Genomic DNA, 26,594 nt, shown 5'->3' with positions numbered 1-26,594 from the left:
TCTGGGCCGCATTGAGGCGCGCGCCGGTGCGACGTCAACGCAGACCACTAAGCTGTCCTGACCTGTGTACCGCCGCCCGGCCGCAGCTGAGTCCTCCGAGGGCCCGGGTCGGGCGGTTTGTTGAGTACCTTTGCGGCCGCCATGGACAACTCCGGGAAGGAAGCGGAGGCGATGGCGCTGCTGGCCGAGGCGGAGCGCAAAGTGAAGAACTCACAGTCCTTCTTCTCGGGCCTCTTTGGGTAAGAACCGCGCCGAGGGGTCCGGCCGGGACCTAGACTGAGAGGACAGAGGAGTCATAGACTGGGGCGGCGATAGAGACGAAGGGCTCGAACCTAGAGGACGGGGTGGGGGCGGCTTGCGGGGTTACGTGACATGGTCTAAGGCAGCAGAGGTGACACCGGCCGAGGGCCAGGGTGCCCGGGTTGTGGCATTGGCAGAATAGTTTGAGGAGAGTCTGTCCCAGATGGTAGAAGGGCCCTGGGCTGAGGACACCCAGGCCGAGGCGACACCATCTGGAGGCAGGAAGGGGACCCAGGTTGAAGATGGGCCAAGGGGCTGGTGGAGAACCTGGGCCGAGGGAGTATGGTCTCAGGCCTTGAAGGGGACCTGGCCTGCCGGGACTGAGGGAACCTGGGAGGGCAACCAGGTCAAGAAGCCTTTTGGAGCTCTAGGAGAACCTATTTGAAGGATCCCAGACGGGCGTCTTGGGTCCCTGGAACTGAGGACCCCTGCCCGAGGGCTTCACCTTTCCAAGGCCTGGGGCGGTGGATTTGTGTGAACGCAGGCTCAGGGCGCAGGGCTAAGGTGATCCTGGGATGATGAGCCCAAGTCTGAGATGTGTGAGGTGTCTGGGATGGGTATGGCCTTGGTCACGGCTGAGTAGTGTAAGGGGACCTGACACCCTGAGATCTGAGCAGAGGAATCCCTGGGGTGATGGAGTTACGGCTTCTGAAGAAGCCTGGACTGGGAGGCTGGAGACTAAGGTGGGGTGAGGCTTTATTTAGGAACTGGAGGGTTAAAAGGGAGAGATGAGGGAGATGAGTAAACCAAAAGGGGCCGAAAGCCTGCTGTGTGATCCTTGAGTAAGGATTGGGTGGGCATTGTGAGTAGGATGAGAGTGGCGTGCCCAGGATACCGCTGAAGGGGTCTGGGAGACAGAACCAACACCTGCAGTGCGGCAGACATTTCACATAAAGTTCATGTTGGCTCGTAAAAGTTGTTTGGCTGGCCATCCTTTGAGGCATTTTAGTGGCTTAGGAGTGTCAACAGCCATTTCCTGACCTTGGGTAAGCTGTTTAATTTCCCTGTTACAGGGGAGCTTAGTGAAATCTATCTCAGGTTTGTTCCTAGTATAGAATAAGAATGCAAGTAAAGTGCTTAGAATTGTGCCTGGGACGTGGTTATCATTCTGAGAGTGCTAGCTACCATTAGTGTTACTTCCAGGAAGGAAACAGGTGTGGAGCCTGTACGGGGCTGGTGGGGATCAAGGTAGGGGTCTGATGGGAGAAGTGGGGATGGGGGGGTCAGAGCAGGGAGAAACGGTGTGATGAGAGAGGAGATGAAAGAGGTTGGGAACGGAACTCCGGGCCATGGAGATTTAATAGGGTGAGGGGAGGGGGCTTGAGGCCCCGGGTGGAGGGAGAAGAAGGCCGCGGAGGACTGAGGAGCGTTGTGTTGCTCATCGGCCTGGGAGGAGAGCTGCAGTAGGCCGGGTGAGTTTGTAGTGAGTTAGGAAGAACTGTGAGGAGGGGGCCTCATGGAGCCTGGCAGCAGAGACAGGCAGAGGTTGGGGAGGGCTGTGAGGCTGGGAGAGTCATCCAGAAGGCTGGGGAAGGGGCTTGCGGGGAGGACCAGGGATTGGGAGACATGGTGTTAGGAGGTTGGTAAGAAATGAAGTGGGGGAGGGTTCTTTCCAGGAAAGGAGATGGGAGCCGCTCGTTGTTATTTGAGGGTGGATTATGTTTAGTGAAAGAACTTGAGTAACCTGGCTGAGAATTGCCTGGTGTGGAGAAACATCCGGGGCTGATGGCCTGTATTGATTAGGTGAGAAATGTTTTATTTTGGAGGCTAAGAGTGGGGAGAGGGTATGTGTGTTTCTGCTTCCTTCACAAGGGGAGAAATAAAAGTGCAGTGTTCTGGGGTGGGGCTAAGAGCTCAGTTTTCGGTAATGGTTTTCCTGGGTGGCTTTTGGTGTCTGGTCCCTTTGGACTGGGGGTTAGTGTACTGTTGGGCCGTGCTTGGAGGGAGCAGCTGAGTGAGACCCTGAAACACCTGCCACCTGGTTGGGAAGGCAAGATGAACGCTTGCTAAAACACTAGTAAAGCAAAATTGTCAAATGTGACTAAGGGCTAGATTCTGTCGTTTGTGGGAGGTTCCTGACCTGAGAGGAAGCTGCATGAGCTGAAGGAAGGTTCTGGTGAGGTGTGAGCTGGGCCCCAAGGAACCCTAGGTCATGCTAAGGGAGTGGGGGCTGGGGAAGGTGTTCTAGGCAGAGGGAATTGTGTGAACAGAGGTCTAGTGTGAGGGGAGGTTCTGCCCGAAATGATGGGGAACCAAGATCTAAAGGGAACAGGGATGGCTCCCCAGAGGAGAGACCTCCATCTGGGAGGATGAACAGGAGTTCCAGGGGTACCCTCTGGCGGGGGAGCACTGCTTCAGGCAGAGGATACAGTTTGAGCAAGGCCCAGATGAAGGTTTAATGCAGGGGCTTCCGTGTTAGCCCATAAACGTAGAATGGGCAGAAGGGGGTGAGACTGAACAAGAACCAGGCCCAGTCCTGGAGGGTCTTCTGACAAAGGGCTTGGATTTGAGGAGGTGTTGGAGAGTATTGAGGATTTTAATGGGGGCCTGTCTTAGCCTGTTCAGGCTGCTGTAACAAAATACCATAGGCTCGGTGGCTGATAACCAACAGAAATTTATTTCTCATGGTTCTGGAGGCTGAGAAGTTCAAGATTATGGTGCTGACAGATTTGGTGTCTGATGAAGACCTGCTTCCTCATAGACAGCTATTGTTTCACTGTGTTCTCACATTGTGGAAAGGGCGGTGGGAGGGGTGAACTAGTTCTCTGGGGTCTCTTTAATAAGGGCACTAATCCCAATCATGAGGGCTCCACCCTCATGACCTAATCTCCTCACAAAGGCCCCATCTCCTCATACCATCACCTTGGAGGTTAAGGTTTCAACACATGAATTTTGGTGGGGGACCCAAGCATTCAATCCATAGTAGGGCCAGTGCTGGAGGGTTCCCATTTGCCTTGTAGAAAGGACTGCAGCAGCTGGTGTTGGGGAGAGTGAAGACGGTGACAGTAATAATAGCTGATAACGTTTATTAAGTGCTCACTCTGAGTCTGAGTCCGGCCTGGGCCAGGCGCTTTACCTGTGTCCTCACATGTAGTCCTCACGACATCCCCGTGGAGGTGGACAAATGGGGGCTTAGAGATATTGGTATATTTGCCCAGTCCTCTGGTGAGTGGGAGATCGTGTTCACACACTGTCCTGTCTGATCCCAAAGCCCTCTTGCTGCCACACAAAGTTTGTCCTTGATGCTCGGGCCCATTTCAGGGCACTCCGTTTAGGGAGGATGTTGGCTAACTAGGCGTCTTAGGGAGCTTTCCTTCCTCTGATTCCCCCATCTTCCCCACCCACGTGACAGTTTTCTCCAAACATCTGAAAGAAAGAGCAGGTGTATTCATCCCAGACCCTTCAGCTCCAAGAGCGGTTGCCATGGTGCAAGGCTAGCGCACAGGACAGGGATGCAGACAGAGACCGAGACCCTCCTGACCAAAGCCTGTCTGCCGGAGGGGCCAGCCCGAGAGGACTTGCCTCATGGGCGGGAACCACTCCTGACACCTTCCCTCTGGAACCGGGGTTGCTGGGGTTCAGCGTTTCACAACCCGCTGTGGCTTCCGAGGACTGGAGCGGGGAGTGTCAGGGCTCAGCTTGTCCCTCTTGCTCCTCCTTCCCCTTTCAGGAACCTCAGCGATGACAGCAGCCCAAACTGAGAGGTCTCTGCTCATGTCAAAAGGGCCAAGGAGGGTTGCTCCCGCCTGGGATCGGGGGCAGCCCCGTCACCTTAGCTGTTAAGGCCTTCTTTGCTCTTCGTTGTTTCTGGGCTGCCAGACACTAGGGGGCTTTGGTGCACCAGCAGCCTGGGAGGGAGGCTGTACCAGCCGGCTCACAGATCCGAGCTGCTTCTGTACCTTCCCTCCCCTCCTCAGCTCCCCAGCCAGGGCTCAGGAGATGGGAGAGCAGCCCAGACTTCTGCTCTGGAAGCAGAAAGGTGGCGATTTCCCAAAGACGATGCAGTTGTGGAAAAGGAGAGGGGAGATGCAAGATGCGCTTTTTCTTCCTTCCTGCTGCCTGTCTCCCGAGGGATCCAGACTTCTCGCTGTACCCCTTCGGGATTGCGCAGATTCCAAACAGTGGTTCTGTTCCTGGTGCTTTTTCTCGTCCCTGACATCTCCCCGTGACCCCTTCCCCCAAATCCAAAATAAAAACTTCTTTCCACTCAGATACCAGTGTGTTTAGCTAAGTTTCTTCTTCTTTGAACTGAAGATCATAGTAATACCTACTTCGTAGGATTGTCCTAAGGAGAGAATGAGGTTATGCATGTGAAGCGCTGCGAGCATGGTGCCTGACCCTGGTGAGTGCTTATTAAGTGCTTACTATTATCAACAGTATTAGTATTGGGTATTGTGATTGGAAGTTGAGCCCGAGGCGCTGGAGAACTAGAGATAACGGGGTGCTTTCTGTGCACAGACAGCAGCCTGCAGATCAAACGTTGACACAGTTCCTGCTTGAACCGCTCTTGGGCACCAGCAACCCCTGGGAGCCCTGGAGGCTGGCTTTCCTGAGGCAGAGATTGCGGCCAAGGTCCTCTGGGTAGGTGTCCCCCATCCAGGACCCCCCGGGCCCTTGGCTGAGGAGTGCCGGCTTCCAGACCACCCTCCACCTGCAGAGCACGCAGGACCCCGGGGTGCCGGTGAGCTGGGCACCGAGGTGACTCGCTGTCCCCTGCCAGCTGCCAAGATCCACAACTTCAAACGCAGCCTCTCTTGCCTGGGCTCAGAGTGGAGGCTTTCCTGAGGGGACACAAGGCTTCCAGGGGAGCCGGCTGTCATTTCCCTGCAGTCTGAGGGTTCTGCCTCTCTTGATGGATGGGACCCTGCTGTCTGCTCACACAGAGGTTTCGACACTCCTGTTTGGAGTGGGGCTACTGAGAGGCAAGGGTCTTTCCAAAACATCTTTTAAGAATAGGAACCATTGGGCGCTCTGGCTGGGATGAAGGAATCCTGTTGGGTTGCAGAGGGCATCCGTATAAGAACCATGGGAAGGCCTGCTGGGCCGTGTGGGAGGCGTGGCCGCTGCCTTTGAGCTCACGGGCAGGAGGGCGATGGCCCGGGAACCAGCCCCATCAGTGTGGTGTTCAGTGGGTGGGGTAGGTGGGAGGCCCCCGGCTCTGTGGAAGCCAGGGGAGGGGCGCCGCTTAGCTAATCTGGAGGTAAGGCGATGAAGCCCACACTGCGATGCGAAAGGAGAACATTTCCAGAAGCTGCTCTCTCCGCCAGCCTGAAGCGAGTGATGCTCTCGTTGGCTGAGCACCTGCTGTGTGGCAGGCGCTCTCCTGGCTGCTGCCTGCGGGGGCAGGGGGTGTTCCTTGTGCCTCCAGCAGGCCTGCCGGCTGTGGTGTCTTAGCCCCACTTACAGCTGAGGAAGCAGAGGCCGGGGCACCACGAGCCAGCACCGGAGCCCAGGCCTGCCTGACTGTGGTCCTCGATTTTTCCACCCACCCTGAGCGACTCTAGAATTCCCATTGCCGGGCGGCCGCAGCCCTTGGGGTGTATTTCTCCTCCTTCATATAATAGCAGCTGTTTGAGCGCCTGCCCCGGGCCTCACTGTGCTGTGTGCCAGGTACTGCGCCTTCTCATCCTCGCGAGACGCCTCCCAGGTCAGGCTCGTTGTCTCTGTGTTACAGATAAAGAAACCAAGGCTCAGGGATCACTAGCCCAAGGCCACACAGCTAGCAAAGTGCCCAAGGCTGACCTCAGCCCAGGTCTCTCGGCCCCCAAGTGCGTTCTCTCTCTCCCCATTGCCCGTCCAGGCATTTCACAGCTGGGCAGTTAGTGTGTAATACTGGATTCTTCCGTCGTTCCTGGGGCCCTTCGGGAGCTCGATGCACCGCAGAGCCAGAGGGGCAGCAAGGGGCTTAGCGCTCATGGGCGATGGAGGAGGAGAGGCCGAGAGATGCCCAGAGACCCCGCGGCTCTGGCTCTGCCAGCCCCGGTGCAGTCGGCAGGGGGGCGAGGCTGGGGGGGCCGCTGCTCCCGGTGCCAGGGGCCTGTTTTCTGATGTACCTTCAGCCTGCCACTCCGTGAGGTGGGCTAGGGCTCAGCGGGGGGCTGGCTTAATGACTCCCTCGGGGCCTCGAGGCTGCTCAGGCTGGCTCCCGCTGAGAGCAGCATTTCCTCCTCAGATGAGGGAAACCTGAGCAGCGCTGGCTGTTTCATCGACCGGAGAGGCCGGAGCAGGCAGGGAGCTTGTGCGCCCCCTCCTTTTCCAGAAGACTCTCGGACACAGGGAAGGAAGCTTCCTGGATCACAGGGTGAGCAAGAGGCAGGGCAGGTTCCCCGGCCCTGCCGCTTCCCGGCAGCATCGGCTTGGGCCAGCCCCTTCACCACTGTGAGCCCCAGCTTCCTCCTCTGTAAGCCAGGGTCATACCTAGAGGGTGACTGTGAGGTTCTCTGTACTGCTTCAGGTGGCACCTGGCAGGCCACTGTAATGAGTCGTGAGGATGCACAGCAAAGGAGAGGAGGTCGGGGCCGGACCGGCCCTTGGGTCCATTCTTCCCGGGGACCTTCAGGCCGAGGAGGGGGCTGAGGGCAGGTGTCTATGGCGCCGCAGAAGGACAGGGGTTTAGGGAGTGTCGGGGACCTAACATGGGAGTTACTCCACCTGCCTTGCCTTCTGAGGCCCTCAGGAGACTGCAGGTTGGGTGGGTGGCTTGTTTCTGGGAGCCGGGAAGTGCCCAGGGGATGGAGAAAGGAAGGAGGGAGGCTGAGACTCTGCCCTGCGGACCCCCTGGCCCGGGTCCCACCGGGCTATCTGTGCATGCCTGGCACCGCCCCCTTCCCTCCATATGGCAGCCACTGGAGGATGGTGGCTGTGCCTGGGAGACCTGAGACTGCTTCCTCCGCCTTGCGGAGGGGAGAAAGCAAAGCTGAGTGGGGTAATTATAGACAGCCCTGCACCAGCCTGGCCCAAACCAGTTCCCTCTATTCCCAGTGTGGCTCAGAGCTGTGTGATGGGAAGGACGGAGCAGAGGCAGTTTGGGGGGATCGGTGGGGGGAGGGACAGTCAGCTGTCACAGGCACTGCCACCTGGGCTCTTCAGAAGATGCAGGGCCAGCTAGCCCCTCTGGCCCTTGTGCAGGGGTCCGAGGGAGGCCTGGTTTCTTTCCCTCAGCGAGTTTGTGGGTTTTGTCGGGGAGGCCACTCTTAGATAAGTGACCTGAAGTGACCTGACCAAGGAGAGAAATCCTGTAGTAAACAATGCAGGTGTATCACATGCGGAGACAGCTTGGAAAAGCAGAGGAGCTGGGCTCTTCTTCCTTCTGCCCGTTCTTGCCTTGCAGAACGCTCCTTATTATAGGGCCTAAACCCTTGTCCTTGCTTCCAGCATGGGGTCCCCCGTCCACCTCTCCAGCCTCAATGCCTGCCACTCCCTGGACCATAGCCATCCTGGTCCCCTTCTCTTCCTTGAACTAGCCAAGTTTGTTTCTGTCTCAGGGCCTTTGCACGTGCTGTGACTGCTGCCTAGAATGTGCTTCCCGCTTCACATGGATGGCTCCTTCGTCATCTCTGGGGACTAAGCTTAAATCTCACATAGTCACAGCAGCTTGCCCTGACCTGCCCATTCAGAGAAGCCCCTCGTCCCCCGGTCCCTCTGCAGTTGTCTTGCTGATGTCCTGTTCACTGAGGGTCAGGCCCTTCTCCTTTGTTTGCTACTGTTACCTGCAGTGCTTGGCACATAATAAATGCTCAGATATTTGCTCCCCAGTTGAATAAATGGCTATGTGAATGGTTTCTCAGGATTCGCCAGGGACCCGAGCCATATTACTTTCCCCTTTGATGACTCCACTTCCATCTCTAAAGCGAGAGGCTAGAGCTCCAGAGATTCTCCTGTCATCGCCTGGTCATGGGAGTGGCCAGGACCCAAGCTTTGAGGGGAAGGAGAAGGCAGGCCTGGAGGCCTGAGCAGATGTTAATCCCTCTGGCTTTTCCACCCGCAGTTAGAATCAGTGAGCCAGCACGGGGTTGGCCCAGCTTAGTCTGGGATCATAGAATTTCAGCCCAGCAGCTGACAGGCCTTGTGTTCTGAGTCTGCCCCGTCCCACTGAGCTGCGACAAGCCAGCTGGGGCTGACTCTGCTCATTGTTATCACCGGGCTTTGGGCCTCTCCGTGGTGGGACGGGCCATTTCTGCTCCTCCGGGAATCTGAGCTTTTTCAGAGAATGTCTGGGTCTGGAGAGGACTTAATTGCACCCACAAGGAAGGGAAGGATGCGCTAGGGGACCCATGGGGTGGGCAGATCTGGGGTTCGGCCTGTGAGTGCACCTGACTCCTTTCAGAGAACCTTCCAGAGAAGATCCCCCAGGGGGTTTTGTAGCCTGGCCCCCAGGGACCCTTCTGAAATCTCTTCTGCCCAAAACTTGTGAAAGTTCCTCACCTCTCCAGGGCCGGGAGTGGGTTCACTCCAAACAGGGGCCCCAGGCCCAAGGCGTCTAGTGCAGCTGTGGTGGGAAGATGGGGGAACCCAGCAGGGTGGAGTGTGGGAGGTGTGTGTCACCACATCCCTCAGGGCTGCTTTCTGGGGACAACAGAGGGTGGGTGCAGTGTCAGCACAGCCCCAGAAGGCAGAGGGGAGACTTTTCATCTAAAGCAGCTTACCTGGTGCGATTTGGATTCAGGAAGCCAGGATTCCAGTCCCAGCCACCCTGCCAGCCCACCCTGGGGGTATTGCCTTCCGATGTTACCTGACATGGGACAAGTCACTGGTGGCTGCTTCCCAAGAGGTCAGTCTAGGTCAGCTTTTTCCCTCCCAGATTCGCCTGATCATCTGAATCATCTGAGGCCATTGTTACAGATCTTGATGGCAGGCCCCACCCAGACCTGCTGAGTGAGATCTCCAGGGAGGGTGACTCCGGGGCTCTGGTTTGATTATTATAACAAACATCTGATGTGCATCCAAAGCGTGGGCACGCTGGCCCTGCCTCACCAGCAGTGCAGAGGGCAGGGGTGCTCCCCATACTGCGTCCAGAATTATGTCGGAGGCCCTCACCCTCTGTGGCTGGTGTCGGCAAGGTTCCAGGGCCAGTTGATACAGCGCTGAGGGCTAGGACAGTGAAGATGATTTATTTGTGTGGCTTTATTTTTTTTGTGGGGATCTTAGTTCCCCAACCTGGGTTGAACCTGGGCCCCAGCAGTGAAAGCGCCGAGTCCTAACCACTGGACCACCAGGGAATTCCCATTACTTTGCCATTTTAAATAATCTTGTGCTGAACATCCTTGTAGCTTCTCTGCTTAGTTTCTTTGTTTTTTCTTTCTTTTTTTTTTTTTAGTTTATTTATATATTTTTATTTTTGGCCGCGTTGGGTCTTCGTTGCTGCGCGTGGGCTTCTCTTTGTTGCAGAGCACAGGCTCTAGGTGTGCAGGCTCAGTAGTTGTGGCACACGGGCTTAGTTGCTCCGCGGCATGTGGGATCTTCCCGGACCAGGGCTTGAACCTGTGTCCCCTGCATTGGCAGGCGGATTCTTAACCACTGTGCCACCAGGGAAGTCCCTCTGCTTAGTTTCTTAGGATAAATTGCTAGGAATGTAATTCATTGCTGGATCACAGAACCCAACGTAAATGCTAATATTTAAAATATATATATATATCTTTTTTCTCGAATAGGAAATATGCGGACGATTTTAAAATCCAGACAGTCCTAACGAGGGATATGAGTCTGTCTCCCACACCTGGCACCCAGTCCTACAGACCCCACCTTAGAGAAAAATACTCTATTTTTTGTGTGTGTATTTTTCCAGAAATCTTCTATGTTTACATGTATGTTTCTGTTCTCACCTTCTTTTTCTGTTTTGTTTTAACACAAATGGGAACTTTCGGTGTACATATTTAAAAACAGTATTTCTTTATATGTCTGTATCATTATATATCTGCCTAGTCGTGAATTGGCAGCAACATGCTTTTAGGGTTGAGACGTCTTCATTGGACAGCTGCAGTGTGCAAGGGACAGGGTTAGGGCATTGAGGAAAGGACAAGGTGTCCAAGGATGGACTCTTCTCCCAGAATGCTTTGCAGTCTCGTGGGGAAAAGGGATTTGCAGAGAGCCTGGGATCCAGTGGTCAGCACCGAGCATCTGAGCAGAACGTGGAGGAGACTGTCAGAGGCAGGACTCCTGGGGGTGGTTGGGAAGGGCCCCCCCCCACAATGAGGGTCCAGCCCAGACCTGCCCAGCGAGGGCCTAGCCAGCCTTTGCATGGGGACTGGGGGCCACCAGCTCCATCTCCCTTGAGCCCGGGCAGAGGCCTGAGCTGTAGCTGGACTTGGGAAGCTGGCTTCACGGGGACATGCTGGGGCTGGGGCCACCATCCAGCGGGCGATGTAAGGACACATCTCCACTGTCGCTGGGGCAGAAGGCTTGCTTTTTCCTTTTTTGGGGGGGCCTCACTGTGCAGCATGTGGGATCTTAGTTCCCTGACCAGGGATCGAACCAGTGCCCCCTGTATTGGAAGCTCAGTCTTAGTGAACCGCCAGACCCCCAGGGAAGCCCTGGCTTGCTTTCTCTTTGATACCAGATCAGATCTTTCTCTTACCTGTTTTTCCTTTCCCTTTTCCCAGAGGCTCATCCAAAATAGAGGAAGCATGTGAAATCTACGCCAGAGCAGCAAACATGTTCAAGATGGCCAAGAACTGGAGTGGTACGTGCTCCCTGCTAGAGCGCCTCCACGGCTCTTCCTCCTCGTTCCCCTCAGCTTCCAGTCCCAGAGGCCTGGCTGAGGCCTCAGCCCTGCAGCTCCCCCACCAATGCCATCTCCAGCTCTACAAGCCCACTGGCCTGCCATCTGGTCATTCCGAGCCCACTGGGTTATTTTACAACTTGGGTCACAGGGCCTTGGAATGAGAACTTAGAGGATAAGGATAAATAGATTATTGAATTCAGATAGACCCATGTAGATTATGAGCTCTTTGAGGGGTTTCTCCTTAAATTCAGAATTTCAGGTTTCCAACAAGGACCTACTATATAGCACAGGGAACTGTATTCAATATCTTGTAATAACCTATAATGGAAAAGAATCGGAAAAAAGTATATATATATATATGTAAAATTGAATCACTGTGCTGTACACCTGAAACTAACACAATATTGTAAATCACCTATACTTCTACTAAAAAAAAAGAAAGAAAGAATCTCAGGTTTCCGTGGAAGCAGTTCCCTAATACTTCCATCAGAGTCTGAATTCTGGGCTGGGGATGATTCAAGTGGTTCCGATAATAACATTAATCATAGCTCCATTTATTGAGCACTCTCCTAAGCACCAAGCTTGCATTATTTAACTGAATCATCACAGCAACACCATGAGCGTCAGTACCATTAACATCCCCATTTCACAGATTTGGAAACTGAGGCTTGGCCCAGCCCTTTGCCCAACACGCCACGACTAGTGAGTGACTGAAGCAGAATTCAGAAACCAGAACTCTGACTCTGGAGCTGGAGGGCTTAACCTGCCCCATGTGGCTTCCTGACCTTTGGAGCCAGAGTGACTTGGATCTGTGTCACAGCTCAGGCTGGCCACGTGACCCCAGGGAGGTTACCTGGCCTCTCCAAAACTGTTTCCTCCTTAGCACGGCAACAGGGAAAGGAACGGTCCTGACCCTGCGGGGCTGTCATGTGGGTTCATTGAGCTCAGTCGTCCCCACGCAGAGCAGGCAGCCCAGCACAGGGGCAGCTGCGAGCTCCATTTCCCACTCCTATTAGCAGCACCCCTCCCTCTAGAGTGGGAGGGGAAGCCCTTAGAGAACTCCAGTCAACAGACTGGCAGACTGCAGGAGCACTTACAAGGTCCCCAGCCATCTGTGTGCTCTCACTCCAGTTGGGGCAAGACACACACACACAGACAGTATCATAGTATACTGGAAGGGCCTCTTCCCGGAAGAGGGCATCCCAGGTCACGTGCCTCCTGAGACTCTCACAGGCTGTGTTGGTGGGCGGAGTGGCCCTCCTGACTTGGCCAGGAGGGGTATGGTCAGACCCTGGCAAGGCTGGAGCTTGGGCAGCGTCCGCCAAGGAGAGGTGGGTGGGCAGGGAGGGGCTCTTTTTTTAATCTTTTGGCCGCACGGTGCGGTATGCGGGATCTCAGTTCCCAGACCAGGGATTGAACCTGTGCCCCCTGCAGTGGAAGCTCAGAGTCTTAACCACTGGACTGCCAGGGAAGTCCAGGGAGGAGCTCCTGGAGGTCCAAGGGGCCAAAGATCTGTTTGGGAGCTACCTGCAGGCCTGGAAGAGAGGTTCAAAAAGCCAGCGCTCGAGCCCTTTGGGGGCTGACTTCATAACATGGCTTCAGACATCAGCAAGATTGGATCAAGAATATCAAGCAAAGACAGTGTTGAAACCCAGGGAGGAACTTTCCGACTACAAAGGAAACGAAACCTGGGATGGGGCTGTGAAGGCGGGGTGTGGAGGCACAGGGCAGAATGGACTGTCGTTTTCTGAGAATATTTTTGGTGTCCTGAAAATTAGAAGAGCTTTTTCCTAAGCTTTCATAGCATGTGTTATGCCTAGAGCCAGATCCTATGTGTATTTTTATATGCTCCTAAGGTAACAATACCATTAGAGAAAGAATATTTCTTTTTCAATCGCATAGATGGTGCTTCTCTCCTAAAATTTGTCACCTCCCTCCTTCCCCCAAATATGCAAACAAAACTCTTAGGCCTTTTTTTTTTTTTTAACTTTTTCCCCAATGATACTACTTCTCTGGAAATTCTGCACTCAAGTTTGGAGCCCTTAAAAACAAGAAAGAAATCATGCATAGTGAAAACCTGGGTGGCTTTGTCTAGCCTCCTGCTCTATAGGTACAGGATGGGGGCCAGACCCTCTTGTCCTCTTCCAGCTCAGGAATTCTGTGATTCGGACTCAGCTGGAGGAGGACGAAGGGCAGGGGCCTCAGGACTGAGCTGGCATTGGCCATTGGAGCTCCCAGTTAGCACAGCCCCTACCCTTTGAGGAGAAGGGGTCCCGCTGTCTCCCACAAGTCAGATAGGTTAGGAGCCGGAGACGTGGGAACAGGATGGCTTGGGGCGCCTGGAAGGTGGCAGTTCGCAGCTGAGTACAGGACAGCCTGGGCTTCAGGTGTGGTCTCCGCCTCCCTGCACCCATGGGCATTGGTCCCCACGCTCTCAAGTTCGTGGCATCTCGTCCTGTTTCCCTTTCTGGACGTGAAGCCCCTGGGGGAGTGGACATTGTGAGGCCTCCTTGCCACTCAACCTGCTGCGACTCTGGACGAGGGACCGGCATGTGGACAGAGGCAAGGGAGCCGGAGAGTTAGATTGAAAGGGCTGGGGGCCGTGCGGGGAGAAGTCAGTCTTGGAAGGGGAGAAGCAGTGGGGGGTCTGGGGTAGCTGTATCCTGATTGCCACTCTCTTCCCCAGCACCCCCGAGCAGCCCCATCCCACGGTTCAGCCGGCACTCTGCCGGGGATGCTGTTTCCAGGCTTCCCTGGGCCGGGGGTGCGGGCAGCAGCTCTGGGGTCAGGAGGCCCAAGGTCGAGGCCCGAGGTCTAGGCCTGCACCTCGGCTCACCCCGGCCAGGCTCTTCCTCTCTCGGCGACTCTGCCTGCCCCTGGAGAGCTCGACCACCTCCCCGGGCCCTGTCTGAGCAACCTAAAACGTGGAGCACCCCCCTAAGACGGGGATCCCCCTTTTCTGTTCCAGCTGCCGGAAACGCCTTCTGCCAGGCAGCCCAGCTGCACCTGCAGCTCCAGAGCAAGCACGACGCGGCCACCTGCTTTGTGGACGCCGGCAACGCGTTCAAGAAAGCCGACCCCCAAGGTGAGGGCCTCTGTGGGCTGCTGGAGCTGGCAGCCCAGAGCGCCAGCTGAGCCCCAACCCAGAGGAGGCCTCAGGTTTCCGACCCAAGATAGTAGGCAATAGGCTGGCCCGGAGGCGCTGGCGCTCTAACTTCAGAATTGGCTCCCTTCCGGCTGGCGTTGGCATCGCGCTCCAAGCCTCCGCCTCCCCTTCTGCTCTGTGCCTGCAGCTGATCGCTCCCCTCCCCTCCTGGAGCCTGGGAGCATTTGGGAGTGGGAGTTACATTTCAGACCCACCGCATGCCAGGGGAGAGGAAAGTCTGTTCTGTTGTCAGAATTAACATGCGAGAGGGGGTGGGAGGGGGTTCAGAGACCAGCCAGGTAGGAGTTGCTGCCGAAAAAGGAGCGGAAATTATCCTAACCTGGCTTCCCTACCCCCTGGGGGGTGGGGATGGGGTCAGAGAGAACCGATCCCAAAGATGTAGCTGCAGAGAACAAGTTCCTTAAAATGAGAGCGTGCTGGGGACAGAAGCCCAGTTTGGGACTGACTCACTGTGAGGAAACCGTTTTTGTCCCCCTGGGCTCATTCTGAAGTAGAAGCGCAACCCAGTGGGTACCAGACTTCTGGATTTCGTGGAGCTGGAATTTTATTTATTTTTTTTGTGGTACGCGGGCCTTTCACTGTTGTGGCCTCTCCCGTTGCGGAGCACAGGCTCCGGACGCACAGGCTCAGCAGCCATGGCTCACGGGCCCAGCTGCTCCACGGCATGTGGGATGTTCCCGGACGGGGGCACGAACCCATGTCCCCTGCATCGGCAGGCGGACTCTCAACCACTGTGCCACCAGGGAAGCCCGGAATTTTATTTTATTTTATTTTATTTTCATTTATTTATTTATTTCCCGCTTGCGTCTCCCCGGAATTTTATTTTTTAATCATGGTGCCAGACATTGGTTGCCAACTTTTAATTTTAACAAGCTCATTTTTTTTTTTTGCGGTACGCGGGCCTCTCACTGCTGTGGCCTCTCCCGTTGCGGAGCACAGGCTCCGGACGTGCAGGCTCAGCGGCCATGGCTCACGGGCCCAGCCGCTCCGCGGCACGTGGGATCTTCCCGGACTGGGGCGCGAACCCGTGTCCTCTGCATCGGCAGGTAGACTCTCAACCACTGCACCACCAGGGAAGCCCAACAATCTCATTTTTTTAAATGACCATCTGCTATCACTATTCACTCATAAGAGAATGGGAAATATATGAATATTAATTTTTTTAAAAGAAAGGAGATGCATCACCTTGGGATAAAGGCCTATCCTTCCCAAGAGAGGGCAGTTGTCACCAGTGCCCGGGGGTCTCTCCAAGGATCTGTGAGCACTGGTTCACACACCAGCACTGGGGAATTGGTGGTGGATTCGCTATCGCCATCGGGACATCTAGTTCCCAGTGGAGGATTTGGCGTCTGTGTGGACCAAGTAGCTGTTCTCTGTTCCCAGACTTGACGGGTGGTTCCTGTGTAGCCGGGTGTCTCACACGTGTGAGCTCAGGCTCAGCAAGAACCGAGGGGAGGCCTTGTGACTGGGTGGGCCGCCGTCGCTCCGCACAAAGCTAAGTGCACCTGGCTGGCAGCGCTGGGCCACAGCAGGCCATGTGGTGATGTGATGATGACCCAGGGTGACCTTGGGTTTGTTTTCAGCTCAAATCACCCAGGGAAGTCTGTGCGTCCCCCGCAGAGGGCCCCCACCCCCAGCCTGCCTTCTCTCTGGGAAACTGGTCGACCTGCAGACGCTGCCCTAGCATCTGTGACGTTCAGCTGCTGCTCCAAAGTGACTGGAAGGACTGATGTCTGGGGCGGGAGCTGAGGCCAGGCTTCATGGCATGTGCACAGCGCCACTTGCTCTTCGAACAAGCCTCTGTGCTTCCGGGGGACAGGCCCCACCTGGCACCGTGATGTCGCGTCCTTCCCCAGCTTTTGACCTGAGCCTTTTCAGCTAGCAGCAATGCTCTGCAGGGTGTGTGGGGGGTGCTAGGGCCCGGGTCTGGGGTGTGGCCCGGTGCCTAGCCTCTGGAAGCGTGGAGAGTGGCTGAGGCGTCGGTGGGAAGGCAGCAGTGGTTAGGTGTGGTGACGTGCCCATCTTGGGGCTCAGAGGCCAACTTGGTTTCTCTAGGGATCAGATCAGCGAGCCTGGTTCTCTGCCCTGGATGCTGAGGTGGGAAGGGGTGGATTTGGTGCTGGCGGTGGCTCTCAGGGAACAGGAGGCGCTGTGGCACAGGGGAGAGCCTAGTGTGGGCAGAGCCGGGAGCGGTGCCGGCTGGGGCTCCAGCTTTTGGTGCTGAGCCGGGAGCGGTGTTGGAGCGGCAGCGTCCCCGCACCACCGCGTCTCGACTGCCCACCCCAGTCAAGGAGGGTGGGGCTCACTGTGGTCTCTGAGGCCCGGGGGAGCCTGCTCCCCTGTGACCTCGGGGAGACACCTAATCTTTTTTTTTTTTTTTTTTTATAAATTTATTTATTTATTTATTTTTGGCTGTGTTGGATCTTCGTTTCTGTGCGAGGGCTTTCTCTAGTTGTGGCAAGCGGGGGCCAGTCTTCATCGCGGTGCGCGGGCCTCTGGCTATCGCGGCCTCTGTTGTTGAGGAGCACAGGCTCCAGACGCGCAGGCTCAGTAGTTGTGGCTCACGGGCCTAGTTGCTCCGTGGCATGTGGGATCTTCCCAGACCAAGGCTCGAACCCATGTCCCCAGCATTAGCAGGCAGATTCTCAACCACTGCGCCACCAGGGAAGCCCCGACACCTAATCTTTTGAGTCTCCATTTCCTGGTGTGGTAAAGCAGAGACCACACGTGAGATAAAGCACAGACGTGCCCAGCACAGCCCCTTGAGTGTGATAAACGTCCAGTAAGGGGCAGCCCTCGGCTCCCGTCAGATGGGAGCCTGGCCTGGACACCCCCTGCCTCCACCCCTCGCTGCTTGCCGTGTGAAGCAGAGGCGGAGGGCCCATGTGGATCACTGCCGCGTTTCCCCAAGCAGGTGGCCAGCTCCCCGGGGCCTCGCTGCTTGCCTCACCTGCCTCAGAGGCCTCGCCCTGTGTCAGCACTTCGTACGGGAGTCCTGGAAACGCCCCCCTCCCCACCACCGACAGGCAGCTGAGCCTGTGCCTGGGACTGCCAGGGTGGAAGGAAGCGATTAGGCGCCTGTCACTGCTCTCCCTCTGCGAGTCTGCCCTGAGTGTGGGCCGAGGGTGGCCTGCTGCCTCCTCGGTGGCTGAGGGCAGAGGGGGGAGGTGATGACCACAGCTGTCATTGGTTCTCAGCCACTGCCGGCTGCTATGGGTAGACTCAGGCCAGGGAGCTGGGCCCAGGGGTGCGTGTGTGCACACACGTGCACCCAGGGCAGGGCAGTGGCCAGACCCCCACTTGCCCTCCCCCATGTGCTCCCCCAACCTCACTGCCAGCCTCACTGGGTACCTGCTGTGTACCAGACATGTGGCGTCCTCCTTCTACCCATTCTACTTCTTCGTGGGGTTCTGCGATTTGCCCCCTTGTACTGAGGAGACCTGTCTCCCTAAGCCAGCGCCTTCCCCTCTCTGGGCCTCAGCCCTCCCTGCCCACCTTCTGGGGCTGGATCACTCCCAGAGCCCTTTCTGGCTCCCGGTTTCTGCAGGTGGCTGGTCGGGGGCAGGTGTGCCGGGGTGCGCGGGCTGTTCGCCCCCGGGGTCCTGGTGACCGGAGATAAGCTGGTTTAGCCAGTAAGTTAGCAGGTAATCCGCTAGTGCTCTGGCTGGGGTGGCAGCTGGCAGCCTGCCGCTTTCAGAGACAGCTGTCCTGGAGCGAGGGGACTCAACCTTGTGACTCCATGCTGCTGCCTGCGGGTAAGCCTTCTTCCCCTATTGCCACCGCAAGGGCCGTCTTGCTGACGACACTCCAGGCCAGTGCCAGCAGGCCCAGGGTGGCCGCTGCAGGGGAGCCTGTCCTGCCAGGGAAGCTTCCGGCCTCCCCCTCCAGGGCTGCTAACCTCACCCGGGCAACCTTTGCCACTCTGCCCGTAGGTGCCTGCTTGTGCGCCCCATCGTTCCAGGAGAGGGAGCCTGTGAGTCGCTTGCAGGGGGGACCTGCTGGCCGCATCCAGCCCCCTGGGTGGAGAATGGAGCAGGGTGGGGTGTGCACAGCTCCCGCACTGCAGCCCTACCCCTGGTTCCTTATCCTCCTTACCACTGGGTTGCCAGCTCGTCAGTTACTTCCAGAAATGCTCTGTCACAAAATCTGTGTGTGTGTTTTAAAGTAACACTGCTTCAGGCTGTATTTGTTTGTGGTGTTCTCTCCCTTTTCTCCTTCTCTGCCCCTTTTTGCTTTCTTTCTCTCTTCCCTGCTGCCTCAGGCTTCCCCCATCAGCCTCAGAACCTTGACCCAGTGGTGTACGCTCTCTGAATATTTTAGGGGTCCCGAGGGGGCTTTCAGAATTGGACCCGACCTACCAATCCTCCCTCCCCCAGAGTAGTGCTCACAGACACCCCCTTTTGGCCTGTAAATTTGGGGAGGGCGCTTGTGGACTCCCTGAAGGGCCAGCCACAGGTCTGGGCCTAAGAGCCTCTGTTCACATGTCTCCCTGCGTGACGAAACCATTAGCCCCTTGAGAGCAGACACCGGGCCTGCAGTTTCTTTGCAGCATCTCAGCCCAGTGGGCCCTGCTGACTTTGGAGACCCCAGCGGCAGACCAGGGGGCTTACAAATGCTGGACTGTGGGGTGAATTTTCAACCTTGCCCCAGCTCAGAGCCCACCTGCTGTGGTCTGTCCAGGTTCTCTGTCCGTCTCCCTCCATCTCCCTCAACACCCTTTCCTCCTGAGATGCATTAAAATGGTGTTAAAAAAATATCCACCCGAGAGCTCATCTCTATCTGCTAGAAAATGCCACCCACTCATGCTTCCCTCTATCCTCCAAATAACTTGTCAAAAAAAAAAAAAATGCCTTTCCCAAATTTAAAAACTTGCAAAAGGTGGTACAACAAAGGTACCCCAATTCTTCCTCCCAGGTGCCACCCCAGTGTGTGTGTTTTGTCGGTGAAACCTGTGGCTTGAGGAGCCAGCAGGCAGCAGTGCCAGGTGGAGAAGGGTGCAGAGGGCTCTGCTGCAGGCTGGGATGTGGGCAGAATAGTGGAGACCCCAACCGCAGGGGCCTCAGCATCACAGCATCCAGCCGCCTCCTGCCGCAGACGGAGGCCAGGGGATGCAGCTGGTTCAGGGTCCCACCGTGAAAGGGTGGCAGAGCCCAGGTGGGACCTGGCCGTTCCTCCGATGTCAGCCTTTGCCGCCTCTGCCGGCAGCTCATCCTCAAGGGCAGGGCCTTGGCAGGTCTGGCCCAAAACACCCACGGGAGTCTGGCCACCAGCTGGCTATGCCCTGTCCCAGGGGTTGCTGGGATGGTGGTGGCGTCGTGTTGGCCCGGGGGAGAGGGCAGCTGTATCAGCAGGGCTCCCCTGAAAGCGTGTGCCCGGCAAGTCACAGCAGAATAAATTAGCCTGACCAGGTTTCCTGCATCTCGGGGATCCCCTCACCTTCCCTCCCTGCTCAGGTGCGTAGCCCTGGCCTCTCCCAGTGCAGCCCTGCACCTTCCTCCTCTCCTCGGCCTCTGCTGAAATGACTTCACCTTCTCATTTCTCCTCCCTGCCTTCCTTTTTCTCTCCCCAGAGGCCATTAACTGCTTGATGAGAGCAATTGAGATATACACAGACATGGTAAGGGTCACTGCGTGTCCTGTCCACCCCGTTCCAAGTCCTACCATATTGCCCCAGCCTCCCCTCTCCTCCTCCGGCCCTGAGAGCAGGCGGGAGACTGGCAGGGTGAGGGGTGTCACCGGAGCCGGGCTGGGCTGGCTGGGTCCTCACGCAGCTCCTCACCAGCCTGGCTCCTGGTGGCAGCTCCCAGCACGTCACAGGGGCTGGCGGCCCCTCCCCAGGTCCTGCCTCTGGCCCCCCACAGGCCGTCGTTGTCCTCACTCGTAGACGTCACTGCTGTTGGGGTCCTCGCGTATCCGGTGCGTTTCCCTTTACCCAGACACCCGCCGCCAGCGTCCCATTTGATTTGGGGAGGGTAGGCAGGGCCCAGAGTCAGCTCAGCCCCTGCCCTGCCCCAGGGAGCATCCCCATCGACAGATGAGGTCCAGAGAGGCAGCTGCTGGCCTGAGGCCAGGGAGCCAGGACAGTGGACCAGAGCCAGGCCCTGGCTCCTGTCAACTCCACTTTTTGCCCCTTCGCACTCTACCTTTGTCAGACCCCTCCCTTGGGCAGGAGCGTGGGCCCTGCCTCCTGCCGGGTCCAGGGCCATGCTGTAGTAGTGTCGTTACAGCGGTGGTAGCGGCTGCCATGTGTTGAAGCAGATGCTCTGAGCTGGGTGGTTTAGTCTCCCCTACAGCAGCCCCGTGAGGTGGGCACTGTTGTCATCCCGTGTGACAGTCAGGAAAGAGGGTCCCAGACAAGAGACATGACTCGCTCAGGGCCCCACACCTACCAACAGGAGTCGCTGAGACCCAAAACTAGTCCTGGCTGAGCCCAGGGCCTTGCCCCTTCCTGCTGCCCTCAGCAAGGAGGTAGCCATGGACCAGGCTCGTGTGTGAGTGGCGGGCCAGGCATCTGGACCCCCACCGGGTGGAGGCAGGTAGGAGGTGCTCAGCTCCTCTGGGAGCTGGAAGGCATCCTTGGGGAAAGCCCTGGGTGCCTGCAGGGGAAGCTGGAGCAGGGGTTGACCTGTGAGAAGGGCTGTGTGGCCACACGGGACAGGGAGGCCGGGAGGGAGGCTGTCTCTTAGGCAGCGGGGAGCCTGTACCAGGTGACTCTGGGTTGGTCCTTCCGCCTCTCTGGACCATCTGTCACATGCCTCCTTGGGCCAGAGCTTCTGGCAAGTCCCTGTGCAAACGTTACCTTGGTGTTGCTCCATCTGCCTGTGTCCCCTGGAGACTCTGTGGAGGGACATGCCCACTGTCACCCAGTCAGGGCAGCACTCGGACCCAGGCCGCTCATGCTAGAGCCTCCCTTTTAAGCCCCGTGCCCCTCTGTCTCTTGGGACCACCTTCTGCACACCTCCCCTCCCAGGGGCGGCTGAGGATCCAGCTTCGGGGACCCGGAGGGGTGTGGTTGAGCTGGGACGGGGCACTCAGGACGCCCTTCGTCCTGAGGGCTCCTTCCCACGTCTCACCCAGGGCCGGTTCACCATCGCGGCCAAGCACCACATCTCCATTGCTGAGATCTACGAGACGGAGCTGGTGGACATCGAGAAGGTCAGTGGCAGGTGGGGCCAGGCCAGTGGCCGGGGAGGGCTGCCTAGGCCAGTCCTCTGAGACCAGGACAGGAGCACGGGGCACCGGCAGAGCCTGGGTAAAGGGCTCCGGTGAGTCCCGGGCCATATTGCGCCCAAAGGTGATGAAGGCTGCATTGGCCCCTCGCCCTCCCCCCACCGCCCGTGTCTCCCCAGGCCATCGCCCACTATGAGCAGTCTGCAGACTACTACAAAGGCGAGGAGTCCAACAGGTACCCCTCCTGCCCGCCCCAGCCCCTCGGTGAGGGCCCCAGACCCTGCTACCACCCACCTCCCTCCCCTCTCTCTGCCCCATTCAGCTCTGCCAACAAGTGTCTGCTGAAGGTGGCTGGTTACGCGGCGCAGCTGGAGCAGTATCAGAAGGCCATTGACATCTACGAACAGGTGGGGGCAGGCGGGGCGGGCATGGCGCCCCATCCTGCCTGCCAGTGCCCCTCGTCCTGTCTCTCATCCTCTCCAGTGCCCTGCCCTCCCCCCCCATTCTCTGCACTTCCCTCGGTCATCCCCACGCCCTCACCCTGTGCTCCGCCTGGCTGAACACTCTCTCCACCCACGACCCCATGCGGTGTCACCGCCCTCTTCCTAGACGGGCCCTTCCCACACTCCTCACAGGGCGCTTCCCAGGCGGCCCCAGAGTGAGGCCAACTCTGAAGAACCAGAGTCAGGGAGAGAGTGGGAAGAATTGCGAGGCCCGGGGTAGCCAGAGGCAGCTGAGGAGCCTGCTAGAAGGGGCCCGGGAGGGGGTGTCCCCTGGGTATGCAGGCTCCCCTCTGCTGGGCGGGGAGGGCTGGGGTGGGGGGGGGCCAGCCGCCCTGGTGGGCTCAGCCTGGCCAGGAGAAAGGCAGGCAGCTGGCCTCGGAGGAGAGCGGGGCGGGCGCCGCCTCTCATGTTCCCGCAGCCTGCCACCCCTCTGCCCACCGATGTGCCAGCCTCCTGTCGGGCCTGACAGCAGGGCCGCCTCTCCCTCCACCATCGCGGGCGCCTTGGGAAGCCCACGGACACCTGGCCTCAGCCCTGTGGCCACACCCCCACTCCCCATCATGCCCTGGTCCTCGGTCACTCACAGACTGGTTGCTGACTTCCCCAGGGCCGGTCTCTCTTCTCCCTGCCCTCAGGGTCCTGGGTTAACAGGGCCCCACTGGGGAACAAACCCACTTCCCAACTGGCCCCCAAGTGCCTGGCAGTGACCCTGGCCCTCTGGCTGCCCGCCTCCTCGTGCCTGCAGGTGGGGACCAATGCCATGGACAGCCCACTGCTCAAGTACAGCGCCAAGGACTACTTCTTCAAGGCGGCTCTCTGCCACTTCTGCATCGACATGCTCAACGCCAAGGTGAGCCCAGGCCCAGGGGCCCACCCAGAGCTTACCCCACCCCCCCACACACAGGGTGACTGCCCTTGGAGCACAGTGTCTGTCACTAGGCCGAGTCACCTCTTTCCCCTTCGGAGGGTAAGCCCCTCACTCACGTCTGGCCCCTGGCATTCGGCCTTTGAGCAGGAAATGCTTGTTTCTATCCCTGATTTCACTCGCTCAGTCCCTGTAGCCTTTGAGTTTCCAACTCCCGACTTGCTCAGTGCCAGGCTTTTTCTTTTGTGGGAGCACTTTTTGAGTCCTTACCGCACCCCATGAGGTTGATACCATGGTTACCCCATTTTACAGTTGAAGACACTGAGGCTGAAACCAGAGTCCCTTGTCCAAAGCACATGGCTAGTAAACTGCAGCCCCAGGATTCCAGATCTTTCTGACTCCCAGTGTCATGATTTGAACCAGAGCCTAAATGCCAGACCCGCTTGTTCTCAGGGCTTCTTAGCAAGAGAGGGGTCCGGGCTGGGTGAGGGGTTGGAGAATGGCCAGGGAGAGGAGCTGGGTTCTCCTGGCGTCTGGGATTTCTTGGCGTCTCCAGCTGCCCCATCCTCAGCCACATGGTGTGTCTGAGCCCCACCCTTGCTCCCTTTGCCGGCATCCGGCAGGGCAGGTGAGAGCTTGGGCTTTGGGGTCAGGCCAGTTCAGATCCCCAACACGTCCCCTGTGCCCTGAGGTCACTACCATCTCTGGATCTGTTTTCTGCTTTCAAAATAGGGTCACCATCGTTTGACCCTCCCCGGGTCCTCGTGAGGGTTAAACGTGAGAAGTGCCCGGCGTCAGGCCTGACACATAGGATGGGCTGTTATGAGGCAGTACCAGGCAGCTGTTGCCATTGCCCCTACCCTGGGTGGATCGGGTGCAGGAGAGGCACTGAGCACCGGCCTGGGGAACCCTCCTCCCTCCCCCAGGCCCCCGCCGCCCCCCGTCCCCTGCAGCTGTCTCTGCAGCCAGGCTTGCACTGAGCTCAGCTCCGTGAAGCACAGAGCCCAGTGTCACTGGAGGCTGGGGGGTGGCGCAGACAGCTGACTCGGAGCCAGAGCGGCCCCCAATCCCCTCGGCTGCCGGGCCAGCTGCTCCGAGGGCCCTTCTTTATTAACTTGTCCCCTTCGACCTCCCCTCCACCCTCGCCGACACTCAGCTCGCTGTCCAGAAGTATGAGGAGCTATTCCCTGCGTTCTCCGACTCCCGGGAGTGCAAGCTGATGAAAGTGAGTGCCGGGGGCTCAGGCCAGCGCTTTCCTGCGTCTGCGCTTGGAGCGGGGCGTGTGGATGGGAGTCTGGAGGCTTGGCTCTGGTTAGCACGATCACCGAGATTTGTACAGTACTTTTCAAGGGTCTTTTGTTTCCCCCTCGTCTGCCATTTGGGTCACCAGTTTCTGGATGAGACAAGTAAAATTCAGTCAACGATGGAGCTGGGGGCAGAGCTGGGAGGCTGCGGGATCTCACACGCACACGGGCACGCGTGCACACGTGATGTTCTGTGTTAGTGATGCGGAGGGCAGGGCTGGAACACAGCCCCTTTCTTCCTGTCAGCATGGGAGTCCCCCGGACTTTCACTCACCCAGATAGTGTGCGTGTGAATCTCATCCAGGTCAGGCCTCAGGCCAGCCTGGGCCCCTGAGCCCCACCTGCCTTTCTCTTGCAGAAATTGTTAGACGCCCACGAGGAACAGAACGTGGACAGCTACACCGAGGCGGTGAGTGGCTGGCAGGGGTGGCTGCCCTTGTCAGATGTGGTCCCATGAATTTCACACTTTTTTTTTTTTTTTTTTTTTTTTTTTGCCGTACGCGGGCCTCTCACTGTTGTGGCCTCTCCCGTTGCGGAGCACAGGCTCCAGACGTGCAGGCTCAGTGGCCATGGCTCATGGGCCCAGCCGCTCCGCGGCATGTGGGATCTTCCCGGACCAGGGTACGAACCCGTGTCCCCTAGCATCGGCAGGCGGACTCTCGACCACTGCGCCACCAGGGAAGCCCAATTTCACCCGTTTTTACCTCCAGTCCCAGACCCTGGCCATGAACTCCTTTCTCCAGTCGCTGCAGAATCCTCACAAGTAGCCCCAAGAGGTGCGGGGAGTGTTCTCCACTTTTTAGAGATGATGGCACTGAGGCCTCTCGGGGCCAGAGCTGGGGTTGGAGCCCATATCTGTCTGCTCCTGAAGGCCAGGGTCTTTGCACCACTCAGAGTCCCCCTGGGTGAGCAGTTCAGGCTGTCTCACATCAGGCACTTCGGGTGGTCCTGGATGTGCAGGGAGGGAGGGAATGAGTCGCATCATTCCCTCTCCCCTCCCCGACAGCAGGAGGGAGGAGGAGCAAAGGGTGCCGGAGGGGCAGCATTGGGAGGGTCCCCCTTTCCAGCAGCTTCCCCGATAGAACCGTCCCATGGAGATGTTTCTCCCTTTCCTTACCCTGTTCTGAGCTTTCTGGAACTCAGTTACATCCAGCTTAGGCCCACGTTATGTCTTCCAGACTGTATCTGTCAAGCATGTCTCTCCCTGGGTGCCCATCACCAATCGTAGGCCTCTGAATGATGACAGAGACGAAACTTGTCAGGTCCATCCCGCCGCTTCGTCATGTCTCCAGGCCTCAATTTCCCATCCGTAAAACAAGAAAACTGGACTTTTTTTTTTCAACCATAAAATCTTTCTTCCCCCCAAGGGAAGCCTCACGCCCAGGCCAGTAAAGACACAGAAGGGAGCCGCCCCGGCTTGGGTCGGGGCCCACGCCTCCCCTTGCTCCTCCTCGGGGACTGGGGCTGACAGGGACACGCCTGGAGGCTCTTGGGAACAGAGACCATGGGCTAGGATTGGTGACAGGGCGGGAGCCAGGCGCGGGGTGGGCCGCCCCTCCTGACACCGGTCCCCCGGCGCACACAGGTGAAGGAGTACGACGCCATCTCCCGGCTGGACCAGTGGCTCACCACCATGCTGCTGCGCATCAAGAAGACGATCCAGGGCGACGAGGAGGACCTGCGCTAGGCCCGCCTGGCCCCCTGGCACCCACCTCCCTGCCCCGTCCGCTCTCCCCCAGCCTGGCCCTCCAGTGAGGATCGCGAAGAGCCCAGAGAGGTGGGGCCCGAGACGTTGGCTGCGAGACCTTCCCTCCTCCCCACCAAGGAGTCTCGCAAGCCACGGCGCAGGCTCCGCACTGCTTCGGGGGCCCCTGAGGCTAGGCCCGCTGGCCAGACGGTCATACTCTGTTCCCGCCGCATCCCTTGCCCCCTGCCCCTTTATTTAAGCCCCCGGAGGTACCCTTCTCCCCTCCGACACGCAGAGTCATTGATGCAGACCTATTTGCTGTGGGTGCTGCCAGGGGTCAGGGTCAGCATCTGGCCCCCCATCTCCCAACCAGCTGAGTCGTGAGGTTGGTGTCTGTCTCTCTACCTTTGTCCCCCAGCCGAGCTCTGAGCCCACGTAGCCGCCGTGATTTGCTGTCACTGCTGGGGGTGGGTTCCTCCCCCAGCCAGCACGGGAGCCTCCCAGCCTCCTGCAGCCCTCACCTCTCAGGGTAGTCCCAGGCCCTGGAGCTCCGAGGGTCATCCCCATGCCCACCCCTCCATCTCCACCCTGCGCTTCGAGGTGTTGTTGGTGGGAAGCTGCAGCTGCCTGAGGAAGGAAATAAAAGACAACACTTGTGCATGAGTCTCTTCCTCCTCACCTCTGCTCCCTCCTCACCCTTCAGGGCCTGTGTCCCCTCTCCCTGGCCCTCCCACCTTGGGCTCTGGGTGTGCTTCCTGGGAAAGAAGAGGGCAGGTTTAACCAGGAGGATGGGCTGGGTCAGAGCCTAGAGAAGGGAGGCCCAGGGCTGGTGGGTTTGGGAGCCATGGGCTTGGGATCTTTGAGCTCTGGGCTTTCTGGT

At 58.0% G+C, this 26,594-nt stretch overlaps 1 protein-coding gene across 7 annotated transcripts; it reads left to right on the top strand.

The window, feature by feature from the left end:
- On the top strand, window positions 1-26,372 carry NAPA (NSF attachment protein alpha). Of its 7 annotated transcripts, none has more exons than XM_073796070.1 (13): window positions 2-239; window positions 4,759-4,881; window positions 10,899-10,978; window positions 13,989-14,105; window positions 19,756-19,802; window positions 20,047-20,101; window positions 21,156-21,340; window positions 21,535-21,590; window positions 21,678-21,762; window positions 22,604-22,708; window positions 23,880-23,948; window positions 24,386-24,436; window positions 25,613-26,372. In XM_073796070.1, the coding sequence occupies exons 1-13, from the start codon at window positions 142-144 to the stop codon at window positions 25,712-25,714; spliced, it is 1,173 nt and encodes a 390-aa protein (XP_073652171.1). In that variant the 5' UTR covers window positions 2-141; the 3' UTR covers window positions 25,715-26,372. The 7 variants fall into 7 exon arrangements, with proteins under 7 accessions (XP_073652172.1, XP_073652173.1, XP_073652171.1 ...); XM_033846205.2 differs by having other exon boundaries at window positions 20,024-20,101; window positions 21,263-21,340; XM_073796071.1 differs by lacking the exon at window positions 21,535-21,590 and having other exon boundaries at window positions 1-239; window positions 20,024-20,101.
- The last annotated feature ends 222 nt before the right edge of the window (window positions 26,373-26,594 follow it).

This window comes from Tursiops truncatus, chromosome 19 (assembly GCF_011762595.2).
Source record: "Tursiops truncatus isolate mTurTru1 chromosome 19, mTurTru1.mat.Y, whole genome shotgun sequence".
Taxonomy (NCBI): Eukaryota; Metazoa; Chordata; class Mammalia; order Artiodactyla; family Delphinidae; genus Tursiops; species Tursiops truncatus.
This window is presented reverse-complemented; position numbering and strand designations above follow the sequence as displayed.

Excerpts from the sequence above, each read along its gene's own strand:
- NAPA (XM_073796070.1), top strand. The coding sequence starts at position 142 with ATGGACAACTCCGGGAAGGAAGCGGAGGCGATGGCGCTGCTGGCCGAG. Across the intron at positions 21,763-22,603 it reads CCATTGACATCTACGAACAG|GTGGGGACCAATGCCATGGA; the intron begins GTGGGGGCAGGC and ends TCGTGCCTGCAG. Across the intron at positions 24,437-25,612 it reads TGGACAGCTACACCGAGGCG|GTGAAGGAGTACGACGCCAT; the intron begins GTGAGTGGCTGG and ends CGGCGCACACAG.